The 17,569-nt window shown below is 41.8% G+C and overlaps 1 protein-coding gene across 2 annotated transcripts in view; it reads left to right on the forward strand.

The window, feature by feature from the left end:
- Positions 1 to 17,569, forward strand: part of HECW1 (HECT, C2 and WW domain containing E3 ubiquitin protein ligase 1) — a 319,356-nt gene that overhangs the window by 92,250 nt on the left and 209,537 nt on the right. For both annotated transcript variants that reach the window (XM_018047001.1, XM_018047002.1), the window contains exon 4: positions 13,422 to 13,516. In XM_018047001.1, the coding sequence (XP_017902490.1) occupies positions 13,422 to 13,516 (95 nt within the window). The remainder of the gene's footprint in view (positions 1 to 13,421; positions 13,517 to 17,569) is intronic.

The raw sequence follows: 17,569 nt of genomic DNA on the forward strand, positions 1-17,569 counted from the left end.
TATGCAGCATGCCAGATGGCCTGGCATTTTCATATATGCTTTGAATTACCATGTCTGATGTGCCAGGAAGCCAGAATGGTGGGTGGACTCTCCTGGGGCCCAGAGCTGCAGCTTTGAGTGCTCCTAGGCTGTGAAATTCTCCCCGCAGAAAACCGTGGTCATTCAGCCCATCTGCAGCTGGCCAAGTTAGTCCCAACTGAGCAACCAGTTGGGAGAAACTTGAATGATGTATCCTAGATTCCAAGGGAAATGGGTAGGGCGTTGGTGGGGGTGGGGTGGGGAAGAGAGGTACCCTGAGAGGAAAGTGAGGAATTCAGGGAAGAAGAGCTGTTTCCACTAGGATGGTCTCCTGTATTTCTTGCCAAGGAAGCCCACCCCTGAGGATTTCACCTTGTTGTGCAGCTCATTCACAAGATTAAAAGATGGTTGTGTTACATAACTCCAAGAGAGCCATTTCCATAGACTTCTGTGTGAGCAGTGTCCCTGGATTTGGTAACACTTCAGACCTGTTATTAAGGTCATAGGAATATCTGGTGACCACATATCAGAAATTATATTCAGCCTCATAACTGCCATTGCTAAGATCTGTGCATGATCAAGGGTATACCCCTTTAGCCCAAAGGGTTACTGTACCCCTCCCAACCTCCAGAATAGCCATGGGCTTGAATTCTGCCCTGCTTCACCATGAAATTGCATTGTATCTCATACCGCAGTATCATAAAACCTGTACATCATTTAGATCTTCTAAAATACCCACTTGACATTCATCTGTGGCTCTCTCACATCTATCCAGTTTTGAAAGGTGATATTCAAAATCTTCTCCCTGACTATAGAGGATTCATTTGAAAGATTGCATCCCTCCCTCCCTCCTCCCTCCACCCCCATGCTTTCAAAAACCCTACCTTTCATACATCAGACCTATGCCTCTGAGGATATGAGGATACCAGTATATCCTCACTCTCCTTGGCACCACTAATCTGCATAAAGTACCTAAGAAAATGACATACTTCCCAGAAAGACCTCTGGAACACCTCTGGCAGTCCAAGACCTGACTCAAGACATATGTCATCACCATAGGATATGGGGAAGGGTCTCCACGTGCTTCTGGCCCATGCCCTCTCTGCCTTCTGGAGCTCTTCAGTATGTTGCCTGACATTCTACAGCCTTCTGGTTTGTGTCCTATCTCAATTTCAGGGAACTGCCACCATCTGACCAGCTATGACCCTCCCTTTCAGCTGGACTGAAATACAGAAACCCGCCCCAGTAATCCAGGATTAGGGACGAAAATATGTGACAGAGAAGGCGCTTGACTCTGTGGTCTGTACTTGGCCTTGGAGGATCTGTTGGGACCCCTACCTGACCCTGGATGCCCCAGGGAGGCTCAGAGCCTGCTCAGCCCACTCCATCTAGGACGGAAGACTCCTAAGAGTGCCTGCAGCTGTGTGATCCTCTTTTTCCATTTTACATGATCTCCTCAATACCAAGAGACAGAAGATTTTGGCTCACTCTTCCAATGTTTTCAGGATTCAGGATTCAGCAAATGTCTGAGGGGAAATCAGCTGGGCCACAGTCACTCTGCTGACCTCCCTGCCACCAGGGCAAAGGGACTGTAGGTAATCAGCTCATCTCACCGGTACTCTCCCATCTGGAATTTGTAGTCCTTGTTGCTTCCATTGTTCTTCAGTTCTTTGACTATTCTGTTTTAAAATCAGCTTATCTAGTTAGCAGCAGAAGCATTGATCTGCTACAATTACTGTATCCTAGCAGAGAAAGGAAGGCTGTAATTGCCTTTTAGCAAACACTCTTATGTGCAATGATCCCAGAGAACAGAAGCACTGTCTAGGGGGTGATAATAACCAGCTCTGAAATAGGAAACAAAAGGCATTTATTGGATGATTTCTTTTTTAGCTTGAATTTGGCCCTCTGGTACCCAAAATAAGGATTTCTTAACAGTATCATTTCACATAATGATTTATTTTGATCGTTCTCCCATATTTTCTGTGTCACCATATTTAAAGCATTAACGTAGGGTTTATGCTATTGTTCTAAGTAGGAAATTGGTCAAATAATATACAGTTCTTCCTATAAAAAGGATATAGCAGTTAACTCAAAAAAGTTGCAATTAATCATTTTTTCATTCAAATAATCATAATTTATCTATTAGAGAAACATGATTGTATCAGATGACAATTTTTATGTTAGGCAAATGTGGAGTGCTTAAAGATGCAAACATCTTCTGGGTTTAATAAAAATTTATGACTTTATTTTCCTCAGTTATTTTCAAAGTTTGTACAAAGGTAATACAATCAGTCCATAATATAGCATTCTAAATCATTTCTGGAAGTGCAAGCCCAGGTAAGATTGTATCTCTACCAAATTACAAAATTTTGACAAATCAATATATTCTCTAATACAATAAGATTATTTCTTTCTGTAAATGTCATATATTACTTTAATGAGAATTTTACTTAAAAAGTATCATCTGAGAACCAAATAAAAACACCATGTCTTTCGGAGCTGTTTATAGGAGAATGAAGTTTTTTCATACAATTTAATATGGCTTATACACTTATATAATATTCTTCTTTGGAATGAGTTCTTGGATGCAAGTTTCTGAGATTAGATGTAACAGGACAAGAGTGTGTAAAAGACAACTGCTTTATGTTGTTGTTAGTCTAAAATGAAGGGCCACTGCATGAGGGCTTTAAAATTCTTAGAGATCCAACAGGCAATATCAATTTTAAATTAAAATAACTTTTCCAGTGGTACATCTTTACACATGTAGTAGAATCTGCAATGCTAGATGCCTTGTCAGTGTATACTAATTCCATAGTATAGTACAGTATACTATACTGTATAGTATATTACATATTATATTGTATAGTATAGCCCTTCACCCTTCCTTTTATTTTAATAAAAAATAAGTTTTCTCTAAGCTGCTCATTTCTTAAAATGCATTTAATTCATATTTCAAAATAAAGCAAGTACAAGTGAACATATTGCCATGTAGGACAGATGGGGAAGACCTCAGGTTTTGTACCATTAATGTTGATTATTTCTTTGAAAGAACTGCTCTTCCTATTTCCTCTTACTGAAGCTAAATGTTCTTCAGACTCAAAATTTCATTTCTATCTCATTATTCCACTGATTTTTGATCTTTTTGAGCATTTGAAGATATTGTACTTTCTATTACTCCTTCTAGATAACTACAGAGACTGATTCTTTCCTGGCAATTATAGCTTAAGTTAAAATTGCCTTTCCTGGATTTTGAGGTGTGGTTTACATCTGTCTCATGTCTGTTTTGCGAATGAGACATTAGTAGATTTAAGTTCATTCTTCTCACTAAAGAATGTTACTGCATAGATAACTTGGTTCCTTCTGCACAAATAAGTGATTCACAATGGAAGAAATCCTGCTAATGCACTAATCCATATGTTTGTGTAGTTCATCAGCTGATCACACTTCCGTTCATGAGGGTTGGGCATTTCTGCACTGCAGATGTGGTGACATATGGATAGCTAAAACCTTGTAATGAAGTTCAGATATTTGTGGTGCTTCAACCTGTGCAATGTCTAGACAGCAATAGGAATGATCTCCTTATTCTTAAAGGACATTTTTACCAGCTGTAGAGTTCTCTACTGACAGTTATGTTGTTTCAGCACTTTGAAGCTGCCATTCCTCAGTCTCCCTTTATTTCAGTTTCTGTTGAGAAGTCAACTGTCAGTCTGATTGTTGCTCCTGTGAAGGTAATCTGCTTTCGTCATTGGCTGATGAAGTGGTCTTCTTTTCTTCTTTTTCGAACTTTTAGAGTGATATCTGGATGCTGTGGTCTTTCTGGATTCATAGGGCTTTTGTGTCTATGAAAAGTGAAAGTGAAGGTCGCTCAGTCATGTCCAACTTTTTATGACCCCATGGACTGTACTGTCCATGGAATTCTCCAGGCCAGAATATTGGAGTGGGTAGCCTTTCCCTTCTCCAGGGCATCTGCCCAACCCAGGGATTGAACCCAGGTCCCCAACATTGTAGGCAGATTCTTTACCAGCTGAGCCACCAGGGAAGCCCAAGAATACTGGAGTGGGTAGCCTATCCCTTCTCCAGCAGATCTTCCTGACCCAGGAATTGAACCAGGGTTTCTTGCATTGCAGGCAGATTCTTTACTAACTGAGCTATGAGGGAAGCTTTTGTATCTTTTTATTTCAATATCTGAAAACCCCATGAGTCTGTTTATGGTGCTCTCTGTTTTTATTGGTATTTTTTTACCAATAGAAAAATACTCATCATGTGCCTGATCAATTTTAGTTGAAAACTAGACAATAAACTAAAACTTATAGAGAGAATCTGAGGCTTAGGATGATTTGTTTTCCTCCTGTGAGGATTTGCATTTCCTTCTGGGCTGTATCTAGCAATTCAGAATAACCTCAATTGAATTTTAAGACCTGAAATGATTTGAGGGGCTAGGGCTGGTATATTTCTCAACAGTCTATCTGTTCTCCTGTTCAGGGTTCCAATTTGGATCATGAGGACTTACCAGAGTCCTCCTCTTTAACAGGCTCTGAACTCTAAAGTTTTTATTTCCTTTTAGCCCTGAAAGTCTGTCAGAAATTCTTTTCACCTTTCCAGCCTCTCATTGCGTTTTTCTGGAATCAACACAGCCCCCCACAGGGATACAGCAACCCCAAATCCTGGGCTTATCTCCAAATTTTCTTCTTCTGTATCTTATCTTCAATTTACCATTGTCTTGCTAGGTCTCTGATGTCCTCAGGTTAGGATTTCCCCTTTTAGGAGGAAAAAATTTATTGGACTCCCAATAAAATTTGAGTTTGAGGTAAAGAATGGATTACTTTTATAGTTTCTGTCCCACGTAATAATTGGAACAGACTTATACTGAGAACTTATTCTTTGTTTATCTAACACTCACACTTAGGTGGATATCCAGTGTTTTTTCTGACAACCCTAGTTCAGGCTGATTTATTTCCGTATTTTTCCAGCTTGTCTAGATGTTCTTTGAATTACCTAGAACATCATTGCTGAAAGTGAAATTTCACTTTTGCTAACTGGTCAACAATCTTATGTTATTAAAAACATTAAAGACAAATCACCAAATGAAAATTAACAGTTTCTTAAATCCTAGCTGCCATGAACTGCATGTGTGACCTTGTATAAGTGGCCTTACATTTTTGGCCTCATTTTCCTTAAATGTAAAATAGGAGTGATAGATAACATTTATTGAGGCCTTGTTATATGCCAAGCATTATGCTAAGCATGTTTTAAAAGGGTTAATAATAATTACCTCTACTTCATAGGGATTTTGTGAAAGCCAAATTAGAAAATAATTTTCTAATGAATGGTCTGGTGCATTTTAAAAGCTAATTAACTATTAAGACAAATTTGTTATGAATTTTAAACTAAATTGAACATTATAAAAATACTAGGGCTCCTTCTATCATTGCATGCTGATGTTTAAAGTGCTACAACAGGCCTGCATGTGTGCGCACTAAGTCACTTCAATGTCCAACTCTTTGTGACCTACGGACCGTAGCCTGTCAGGCTCCTCTCTCCAGGCTAGAATACTGGAGTGGGTTGCTTTGCCCTCCTCCAGGCCTACTAATCTCTAAAAAGTAGAGAGGAAGAAAAGCAATAGCTTTATTCTTTCTTGATACTATAGCAGATGGTAACTGCAGCCATGAAATCAAAAGATGCTTACTCCTTGGAAGAAAAGTTATGAGCAACCTAGATAGCATATTCAAAAGCAGAGACATTACTTTGCCAACAAAGATCCGTCTAGTCAAGGCTATGGTTTTTCCAGTGGTCATGTATGGATGTGGGAGTTGGACTGTGAAGAAAGCTGAGTGCTGAAGAATTGATGCTTTTAAACTGTGGTGTTGGAGAAGACTCTTGAGAGTCCCTTGGACTGCAAGGAGATCCAACCAGTCCATCCTACAGGAGATCAGCCCTGGGTGTTCTTTGGAAGGAATGATGCTAAAGCTGAAACTCCAGTACTTTGGCCACCTCATGTGAAGAGTAGACTAATTGGAAAAGACTCTGATGCTGGGAGGGATTGGGGGCAGGAGGAAAAGGGGATGACAGAGGATGAGATGGCTGGATGCCATCACCAACTCGATGGACGTGAGTTTGAGTGAACTCCAGGAGATGGTGATGGACGGGGAGGCCTGGCGTGCTGCAATTCATGGGGTCGCAAAGAGTCAGATACGACTGAGCGACTGAACTGAACTGATAAGTGAAAGTCTATACTTTCTAAATACATGCCTCCCAATAAAAACTATAGTTGTAAGCATCCATATTTGTAGAGGTAGAAAGTTCAGTTTTATTCCACTTTGTGATGAGCTAGTTACTCCTGCCCAACTCTGAAAGTAAATCATATGCCAGGCAAAAATAGCCAAAATGTTATAAGGTGATCCATTTCACATCCACCATTAACCTATAAGAGTTTAGGATGTCATATTCCTCTGAAAGGGTAAGAACTACACCCTTTGAAGTGGAGCATGGACTGGATTTTGTCTGCCTTCTCACTGCTTGATTAGATAGCTTTAGGCAGAATATGCCTGAACAGCTATACATGACAATCCTGTTGAACATAAGTCAATATACAGTGAAGAAGGGCAACGTGTATGTGTTGGCTACTTTGCACATACTAGGTTTCACACATTATTTCATCTGCTTTGTGCAACAGCCATATATAAAACAATGCATACAAAGCTGGCAATGGTCTCACCATTCTACATTAAGACTAAGGCTCAGAGAGAGGGCCTATATAACTCATTCTGTTAATGATGGGCAAGTCAAGAATTGGACTTGCATGTATTTGATCCACATTCCTACTCTTTCCTTAGATCACTTTTCCTTCCTAGACTTCTGTTACTCCATACATAATGAATCAAATAAACAACAAAATGGTTATAACAGAGATGCCTTGTGTTCAAACTTTGAGGGCATTTTAAAATTATTGTTATTTTTAACTAGAAAAGCAGAGAAAGATAGAACTTCATCCCCCTTAGATGAAGTATCTGAAAAACAACCAACAACCCTCTAATATTTCTTGGCCTTTGTGCCTTGATACTTTTGTCAGAGGCAGCAATAATAGCAACAGTGTAACAATGTCTTTATGCTTGAATCTGTTCTAAAAGTCATGTAATATTCAGTTTCAGTTCAGTTCAGTCCCTCAGTCATGTCTGACTCTTTGCAACCCCATGAACTGCAGCATGCCAGGCCTCCCTGTCCATCACCAACTCCCGGAGTTTGCCCAAACTCATGTCCTTTGAGTCAGTGATGCCATCCAACCATCTCCTCCTCTGTTGTCCCCTTCTCCTCCCGCCCTCAATCTTTCCCAGCATCAGGGTCTTTTCAAATGAGTCAGGTCTTCGCATGAGGTGGCCAAAGTATTGGACCTTCAGCTTCAACATCAGTCCTTCCAATGAACACCCAGGACTGATCTCCTTTAGGATGGACTGGTTGGATCTCCTTGCAGTCCAAGGGACTCTCAAGAGTCTTCTCCAACACCACAGTTCAAAAATTAGGCCATAGGAAATTATCTATGAAGCATTAGGACCACTAGAATGTAATAGAGCACAACTGCACACAGCCCTTAGCACATGGCTATTGCTGCCAGCGGTTACCCCCTCCACACATACCCTGTTATCAGGCAATAGTTAGTGCCGGACCACTGATGATCACTCAACCATTGCTCGGTGTCAGGCCCCTCCCCTAAGTGAGCAGCTCTCAATGTTGTTTACTTGCTTAGTCATGTCTGACTCTTCACGAGCCCATGAACTGGAGCCCACCAGGCTCCTCTGTCCATGGGACTGCCCAGGCAATAAAACTGGAGTGAGTTGGCATTTCCTTCTCTAGGGGATCTTCTGAACCCAGATATCAAACCCACGTCTCCTGCATTGCAGGCAGATTCTTTGCCATTGAACCACCTGGGAAGCCCCATTTGTCAGTGAGCAACCATTAATAGTCCTTCTCAGCCATTGGCTGGAACTGAAGTAGGCCCCTCCCCAAAGCAAGCTGCTGTCAGTGAGCAGCCATTAGTGGCTCACTTAGCCAACGGTCGGTGGAGTGGTGGTCATCAGGCAGAGAGTGAGGTAAGAGGTCAGGGGTGAGGTAAGAGATGGAGACTTGGATTAGCAGGTGAACTGAGGGGCCCAGGGAACAGGCTGGGGGCTGCTGCTAAGTCACTTCAGTCATGTCCGACTCTATGCGACCCCATAGACAGCAGCCCACCAGGCTCCCCCATCCCTGGGATTCTCCAGGCAAGAACACTGGAGTGGGTTGCCATTTCCTTCTCCAGTGCATCAAAGTGAAGAGTGAAAGTGAAGTCGCTCAGTCGTGTCTGACTCTTAGCGATCCCATGGACTGTAGCCTACCAGGCCCCTCTGTCCATGGGATTTTCCAGGGAAGACTACTGGAGTGGCTGGGGCTGTGTCCTGCAAAACTCCAGAGCCCTGGCCAAGGCCACCCACTGGCCTTGGTCCAAGCCTTGAGGCAGCACTGAACCTCTCCCTCATCCTTGTCTCTGTGACCTAATGCCAGCAGCAGTCTGCCTGTGAAGTCAGTGAGACTTGGCCCTGGCCATTTGGGCAGCCTGAGGAGCCTGAGGGCCAGATGAGTTCTGGGTGCCTGGCTCCCTCAGTGATGACAGCTGGCACAGTCTGGGGACCTGGCCCTAAGGGAGCCTCCAGCTGAGATCTGCCTCTTCTTAGCCAGGATCTGGACCTCAAAAGGTGAACGTTGTGCCTGGGGACCCTGACCTTTCTTGTCAGAACAGAGAATTTGTTTGGTGGAGGTTTGCAGGCACATTGTTATATGACCGTGACCTGATCTCAAGAGCAAAGGATCTGACACCAAGAAGTGTGCAACAACTCACCATGCCCCTCACTCACCTTTCCTAGAAAAGGGCTTTGCTGAAAGCTTTCAGGGAGTTTGGGGTTTTAAAGGCACAAGTCACAGTCTTCTTGCATGGCCCTCAATAAAGCCTTCTCTGCTCCAAACCCTGATGTTTTGGTGATGATTAGCTTCACTGTGCGTAGAAGGCAATGGCACCCCACTCCAGTACTCTTGCCTGGCAAGTCCCATGGACGGAGGAGCCTGGTAGGCTGCAGTCCATGGGGTCACTAGGAGTCAGACACAACTGAGCAACTTCACTTTCACTTTTCACTTTCATGCATTGGAGAAGGAAATGGCAACCCACTCCAGTGTTCTTGCCTGGAGAATCCCAGGGGCAGGGGAGCCTGGTGGGCTGCTGTCTATGGGGTCACATAGAGTCAGACACGACTGAAGCGACTTAGCAGCAGCAGCAGCAGCAGCTTCACTGTGTGTCAGGCACGTGGACTGGCATTTCGGTAATGAGGGCACTGTAGCTGCTCTTGGGTTAAGGAAGGCAGTGGAGTCAATCAAATGAAACCAGTAGTTCATCAGTCATTTTTCAATAGCCATTTCTTGAGAATCACTGCATTACATGTCGCTAGAAATATAAAGATAAATAGTGCCTAGTCTTCTGGAAAAATTCAGTGTGGGGCTAATCAAACAGACCAGTTGAGCATAACAGTCACCAAAGTAGCATGGAAGTTTGCAAGACAAAGTGATACTCTAAAATCCATACCATAAATCATCTGTATATGATATTGTTCATGTGTTTTAACAATTGTAGGTAACTTCTCTATAGAGCCCATCTCAAATTGTTATTCAGTCACTCAGTCGTGTCTGACTCTTTGAGATCCCATGGACTGCAGCACACCAGTGTCCTTCACTATCTCCCGCAGTTTGCTCAGACTCATGTCCATTGTGTTGATGATGCCATCCAACCATCTCATCCTCTGTCACCCGGCTCTTTGCATCAGGTGGCCAAAATATTAGAGCTTCAGCATCAGTCCTTCCAATGAGTATTCAGGGTTGATTCCCTTTAGGAGTGACTGTTTTGATCTCCTTGCTGTCCAAGGGACTCAAGAATCTTCTCCAGCACCACAGTTTGAAAGCATCAGTTCTTTGGTGCTCAGCCTTCTTTAAGGTCCAGCTCTCACATCCAAAAAACAATTGAGTATCTCTTTCAAGTTTGAATAGGAAATCGTTAAAACAGCAGAAGCTATTTAGGTTAAATAAAAGGAAAATCAATTAGTAAATTAAGTTGCTGAATACTGGAATCTTAAAATGCTTAAGAAAAAAAAATTTGCCAGTGGTTTTTCAGAAAACAATCATAACACTTTGAAGGTTTCCATGAATTCTTGGCTCTAAACATGCACTGACCCTCTCACCTAGCAATAGGATTCAATAAAAGATTGTATGTAATTTCCCTGACCTTTTTATGTGAAAGCATTGGAATAATTTACTTTGAAAGGAAAGCTAGTAGTGCCTTTCCAGGATACCTGCTATATAAAATTTTCTTCCACACAACTAAACTTGAAGTGAAGCCATTTGGCTCCTCCATGCCCATCTCTCTGGCATTTACAGGCAGAGTAACTCATATTCTGAACTATAGTGACTCAGTGTGGTTACCTGGTTCACTGCTCAGGGTGCCTCCATGATCCCTTGTCATTGTTGTTCAGTCACTCAGTCATGTTCCACTCTTTGCAACCCCATAGACTGCAGCACGCCAGGCTTCCCTGTCCTTCACCATCTCCTGCAGTTTGCTCAAACTCATGTCCATTGAGTCAGTGATGCCATCCAACCATCTCATCCTCTGTGGTCCCCTTTTCCTGCCTTCAATCTTTTCCAGCATTAGAGTCTTTTCCAAAGAGTTGGCTTTTCACATCAGGTGGCCAAAATATTGGAATTTCAGCATCAGTCCTTCCAGTGAATTTTTTTTTAATTTTTATTTTTACTTTATTTTACTTTACAATACTGTATTGGTTTTGCCATACATTGACATGAATCCACCACGGGGGTACATGAGCTCCCAATCCTGAACCCCCCTCCCGCCTCCCACTCCATATCATCTCTCTGGATCATCCCCATGTACCAGCCCCAAGCACCAGTGAATATTCAGGATTGATTTCCTTTAGGATTGACTGGTTTGATCTCCTTACAGTCCAAGGGACTCTCAGGAGTTTTCTCCAGCACCACAGTTCAAAGAGATCAATTCTTTGGTGCTCAGCCTTTTTTTTATTTTCCAGCTTTCACATCTGTCCATGATTACTGGAAAAACCATAGCTTTGACTATATGGACCTTTGTAGGCAAAGTAAAGTCTTTGTCATTGCTTTCCTTCCAAGGAGAAAGCATCATTTAATTTCATGGCTGCAGTTACCGTCTACAGTGATTTGGGAGCCCAAGAGAATACCTGCCTCTCAGGCTAAAACAGTAATATTGACTTAGCCAAAAAGTTTGTTCAGATTTTTCTGTAATTGGGATGTGTAGACCTATAGATCTCTGTGTGTAGACCTATGTGGGGTGCCTTGAAGAATATGGAACTAAGGTATAAGATTGTCCACCAAGAGCTTAAAAGGCAATCAACAGATATGCAAAATCACTGCACTACAAGGATGAAGAAGAAAGGAAATATAAAATATTGATATTTTAAAGTAAGAATATGTCTACAAAAGGTAAACTTTTGGCAGTGGAAACTCTTAACTGCAGTTCAATGGATCAAAAAAAAAAACTAAATACAATGGCTAATTAAAATTTGATTAAAAATCTTTTAGAATAAAAATGAGATGCTATTTTAAACTTACATTTAATTGATAATATTCAATGTTAACAAGGATTAAAGAGTTGATCAGAGTTACATTTTCTGGTGGAAGTATACAGTGCTTTGTAGAAAGCAATTTGGCCACAGAAAGGGAGAATTCTTAAATAGTCCTATCTTCTGAAGAAGAATATTGCAATTCTCATATGCTTTATATGATATATTGAAAGAAACTTTTCTAGAAACCCCCAAATAACAATGGCAAACAACATAAATGTGATCTGCAAGGGAGGCTACAAAACGTTCTTTAGCTGGGCGTTACTACCCAAAATAAAACTGAAATTTAATCATTAAGAATGAAAAGGAGAATGAGTGTTGGTAGATAAGTAGCAATTTTTGCTCCATTATCCTAGAGAACAAACTTGAACTTAAAAATAATTTTCAAAAAAGCATTAATTTTAAGGGAAAATCCTAAACTTCCAAGATGAGGAAAATATTTTCAAGTTGCAAATTGATTCAGATTCCATAGAACAAGGAATGTTGTCTACAAAGCTTTGAATTGATGGTTGATGTTCAATCGCTAAATCATGTCTGACTCCTTGAGACCTCATGGGCTGCTACACCCCAGGCTTCCCTGTCCTTTGCTATCTCCCAGAGTTTGCTCAAACTCATGTCCTTTGAGTGGGTGATGCCATCCAATTGTCTCATCCTCTGTCACCTCCTTCTTCTCTGGCCCTCGGTCTTTCCCAGCATCAGGGTCTTAGATGGTTGAATATGCTTTATTAACAATTTACTTTAAAAAGAGAAAGATGTTATTATATAAAGTTTTAAACATTCAAGTATGCAAAACACACTCCTAAAAGTGTTTTTTGTTTTTTGTTTTTACTTTACAACATGGAAGCAACCTAGACGTCCATCAGCAGATGAATGGATAAGAAAGCTGTGGTACATATACACAATGGAGTATTACTCAGCCATTAAAAAGTGTTTTTTATGCTTTGCTTCATTGTCCATATTTTCCATAATGAACATATTAAAATGAATGCTAAGAAAATGGTAGACATTATTTTTAAATACATTATAATTGAAGACAAATTCCCAGACTTGAGAAACAAGAACTCAAATTGGGAGAGTCCTCATGTTGTTCCAGACAAAATTAATATAAGGGACTAAGACAAAGCCCAATAAATTTTTCAAATTTAAAGAGAAAAAAACCCTATTAACAGTAAATTGGGAAAAGCAGGTCACCTTCCAATGTACCAAACTCAAGTTGGCCACAGATTTTGTCCTCTAAAACACAAAATGCAAAAAAGTTATGGTGTTTCCACATTATTATCTAGTCATCATCATCAGAAAATATGCCTCTCTTCTGTGTATTTCAATAATTTCTCAAAGTCTTCCTTCAAATTACCAAGATACTAATCACAATGAATTCAATAAGAGAAAATTATAGAAGAAACAGACTGGTAGTAATCACCAAATCACCTAAAATCTTAAAACTGAGGGTTTAAAAGCAATAGCTTCTAATGGGATAGGATGAATGCTGAGAAGTCTAAATGATAGATTTAACTTGGGTACAAAAACGCTAAGACCAAAACAAATTTTGATGATGCACATTCAGAAAAAAGTTGGACCATGAGGCCACAAGTGAAGCAAGGCTGTCAGGGGTGGCTGCTTGGGTGGGAGGAATTGGGTGGCAGTCCCTGGGGGTGTCCTCTCTGGCCCTGGCCTTTTCTTCCAGGGTTACACCCTACTTCTCAGTCCCATTTTATTTTTGTCTTTCAGCTGAAACTAAGATCTGCTTCAAATACTACCATGGAGTGAGTGGAGCCTTGCGAGCCACCACCCCCAGTGTCACCGTCAAAAACTCAGCAGCTCCTGTAAGTCCTGTGTTGTCCTCTTGTGTCCTCCTCTTAGAACTAACTCTGGTGCTTCTTTACTTTGTTATTCTGTTCTTATGTTTTAATGTATGTGTGCTGAGGGTGCGGAATCTCCACACAAATATGGAGATATATTGGTAGATTCTGAATATATCTATATTGACAGATATAATGATAGATTCAGACAGACAGAAACACATCTCAAAACGATGCAGTGAACTGAGATCCCAAATAAACTTATCAGAATGCATACATCCCACTTTTTGTTAGAGAAATGTCAGGCTTTATTAGATAACCAGATGTTTCTAATAGACTCACACGTAATTGGGCTTCTCAGGTGGCGTTAGTGGTAAAGAACCCACCTGCCAACAGAGGAGACATAAGAGATGGAGGTTCGATCCCTGGCTTGGGAAGGTCCCCTTTAGGAGGATGTGGCAGCACACTCCAGTATTCTTGCCTGGAGAATCCCATGGACAGAGGAGCCTGGTGGGCTACAGTCGGTAGGGTCATGAAGAGTCAGACACAACTGAAGTGATTTAGCACACACACGTAATTGCAATGAATAAAAGTCTCTCTTAGGAATACATTTTTAAAATTCCTTGATGTTAAATATGTAAATTACTGTATGTTTAAATTTTTTAGGCTTAAGGTAAATTTCTGGAATAGAATGTAAAGTTTAGACTGATTTTAGTCACAGAATTATAAAATGATAGGCCTAGAAAAGACTAGAATCTCTGGTCCTTTTCTTCTTTTCTTTATATAAATAAGGAAAGTGTAATTTCACTGAGGGATTTAAATAATATACCTAGGGTCACACAGTCAGCTAGCTGCAGATTGGAGATTTAAATCACACTGTTTCCTACTTGGTGGCTCTGTTGAGTACTATGGTGATAAATGCTATCTTTTCCTAAATTACAGTCTGGTTTTTTATCTTTGTGTTGCTTCTTACCTTAGTTCTCAATTCATCAGATGAGGCTAACTGAAATCTTACAAATGGCATTCCTTTTCCTTTCACGTAAATTAAAAATGACGGACTAGGGAAAGTTGAACAGAAACCACTGAGGACTTTGTAAGTAGTGTATCACTTTTACTTACTAGTGTAAGTAAAAAAAGATTTGAGGGGTTTTTTTCCCTATGTAAAAAGAAAGAAAGAGAAACTGAATGAGAAATGAAATAAGAATGATTAAGAAAGAACCTCAGCCCTAAAAGACATCATTTGCTGTTTCACAAATCATTTCTTCCACGTGCTAAAGATGATTGCGTTGAGTCCTCAGTGGGGGCAGTAAGACAAACAGGCTTGGGCACCGGGAGCCTGTCTGCCTCCATCCTGACAGGTGAAGCAGAGCTGGACTTGGGCTGGGGCAGAAGGAGGCTGAGGGTGGGCAGGGCTTTCCAGGGCTTCCCATGAGGGAACACACAGCAGGCAGGGCAGGGAGAAGAGAAGGAGGGACCAGCTACACTGTTCACTGGCTCCACCATTTCTCCCTACACTCACCCTGGCTACTTATATGTGATGTCTGTCGCTTTATGGGGTGGGTCAGAACTCTTCAGTGTGATAATCTGAGGACATATCCCCAGAGTGGTGAGCCCAACTTCCAGGTCCATTTGTAAGGACCATCCCCCAGAGAGGACAGCCAATTGTCCAGGCAGGAGGAGCGACAGGATAGAAGCAGTGAAACCGGAGCTGAATAAAGAGGTGGACAAAGCAAGACGGCTTTGAGCACACAACAGAAAAGGAGGAGGCTGAAGGCAGAGTCTAGCTGAGTCAGCAGGAGCCCTCCAGTCAGGCTTGGTCAGCTTTTGCCACAGCACAGCAAGTCAAGTGATGGGGCAACTTCTCCCAGATGCCTGAATTCCTCAGCCAAGATGGGCCTCGCCCAGGGATGGGACAGTCCTGCTGGGGCAAGGCTGGAATAGGACAGGGGAGCTCCACACCTTCTGCTCAGGTGGGCTGCTATGGATGTGTCCAGCCCTGGGATTCCAGTGAAAACGTCTTCTTCCGGGAAGTCCTTTTTGGAGGAAGCTCTCTGGGGCATTTGGCTTCTCTAAACTCAGCCTACTGGGAACTCCAGTTTTAACCTGCTCCTCAGTTCAGTTCAGTTCATTCACTCAGTCGTGTCTGACTCTTTGTGACCCCATGAATTGCAGCACGCCAGGCCTCCCTGTCCATCACCAACTCCCGGAGTTCACTCAAACTCACGTCCATCGAGTTGGTGATGCCATCCAGCCATCTCATCCTCTGTCGTCCCCTTTTCCTCCTGCCCCCAATCCCTCCCAGCATCAGAGTCTTTTCCAATGAGTCAACTCTTCGCATGAGGTGGCCAAAGTACTGGAGTTTCAGCTTTAGCATCAGTCCTTCCAAAGAACATCTAGGACTGATCTCGTTTAGGATGGACTGATTGGATTTCCTTGCAGTCCAAGGGACTCTCAAGAGTCTTCTCCAACACCACAGTTCAAAAGCATCAATTCTTCGGTGCTCAGCTTTCTTCACAGTCCAACTCTCACATCCATACATGACCACAGGAAAAACCATAGCCTTGACTGGACGGACGTATGTCGGCAAAGTAATGTCCCTGCTTTTGAATATGCTATCTACGTTGATCATAACTTTACTTCCAAATAGTAAGCGTCTTTTAATTTCATGGCTGCAATCACCATCTGCAGTGATTTTGGAGCCCCCAAAAATAGTCTGACACTGTTTCCACTGTTTCCCCATTTATTTCCCATGAAATGATAGGATCGGATGCCATGATCTTCGTTTTCTGAATGTTGAGCTTTAAGCCAACTTTTCCACTCTCCTCTTTCACTTTCATCAAGAGGCTTTTTAGTTCCTCTTCACTTTCTGCCATAGGGTGGTGTCATCTGCATAGCTGAGCTTATTAATATTTCTCCCGGCAATCTTGATTCCAGCTTGTGCTTCTTCCAGCCCAGTGTTTTTCATGATGTACTCTGCATAGAAGTTAAATAAGCAAGGTGAAAATATACAGCCTTGATGTACTCCTTTTCCTATTTGGAACCAGTCTGTTGTTCCATGTCCGGTTCTAACTGTTGCTTCCTGACCTGCATACAGGTTTCTCAAGAGGCTGGTCGGGTGGTCTGGTATTCCCATCTCTTTCAGAATTTTCCACAGTTTCTTGTGATCCACACAGTCAAAGGCTTTGGCACAGTCAATAAAGCAGAAATAGATGTTTTTCTGGTACTCTCTTGCTTTTTCCATGCTCCAGCAGGTGTTGGCAATTTGATCTCTGGTTCCTCTGCCTTTTCTAAAACCAGCTTGAACATTTGGAAATTCACGGTTCACATATTGCTGAAGCCTGGCTTGGAGAATTTTGAGCATTACTTTACTAGCATGTGAGATGAGTGCAATTGTGCGGTAGTTTGAGCATTCTTTTGCATTGCCTTTCTTTGGGATTGGAATGAAAACTGACCTTTTCCAGGCCTATGGCCACTGCGGAGTTTTCCAAATTTGCTGGCATATTGAGTGCAGCACTTTCACAGCATCTCAGTATGCCAGCAAGTTTGGAAAACTCAGCAGTGGCCGCAGGACTGGAAAAGGTCAGTTTTCATTCCAATCCCAAAGAAAGGCAATGCCAAATGCTCAGGATTTGAAATAGCTCGACTGGAATTCCATCATCTCCACTAGCTTTGTTCACAGTGATGCTTTCTAAGGCCCACTTGACTTCACATTCCAGGATGTCTGACTCTAGGTGAGTGATCACACCATCATGATTATCTGGGTCGTGAAGATCTTTTTTGTACAGTTCTTCTGTGTATTCTTGCCACCTCTTCTTAATATCTTCTGCTTCTGTTAGGTCCATACCATTTCTGTCCTTTATCAAGCCCATCTTTGCATGAAATATTCCCTTGGTATCTCTAATTTTCTTGAAGAGATCTCTAGTCTTTCCCATTCTGTTGTTTTCCTCTATTTCTTTGCGTTGATTGCTGAGGAAGGCTTTCTTATCTCTTCTTGCTATTCTTTGGAACTCTGCATTCAGATGCTTATATCGTTCCTTTTCTCCTTTGCTTTTCACTTCTCTTCTTTTCACAGGTATT

The sequence above is a fragment of the Capra hircus genome, chromosome 4 (assembly GCF_001704415.2).
Source record: "Capra hircus breed San Clemente chromosome 4, ASM170441v1, whole genome shotgun sequence".
Lineage (NCBI taxonomy): Eukaryota > Metazoa > Chordata > Mammalia > Artiodactyla > Bovidae > Capra > Capra hircus.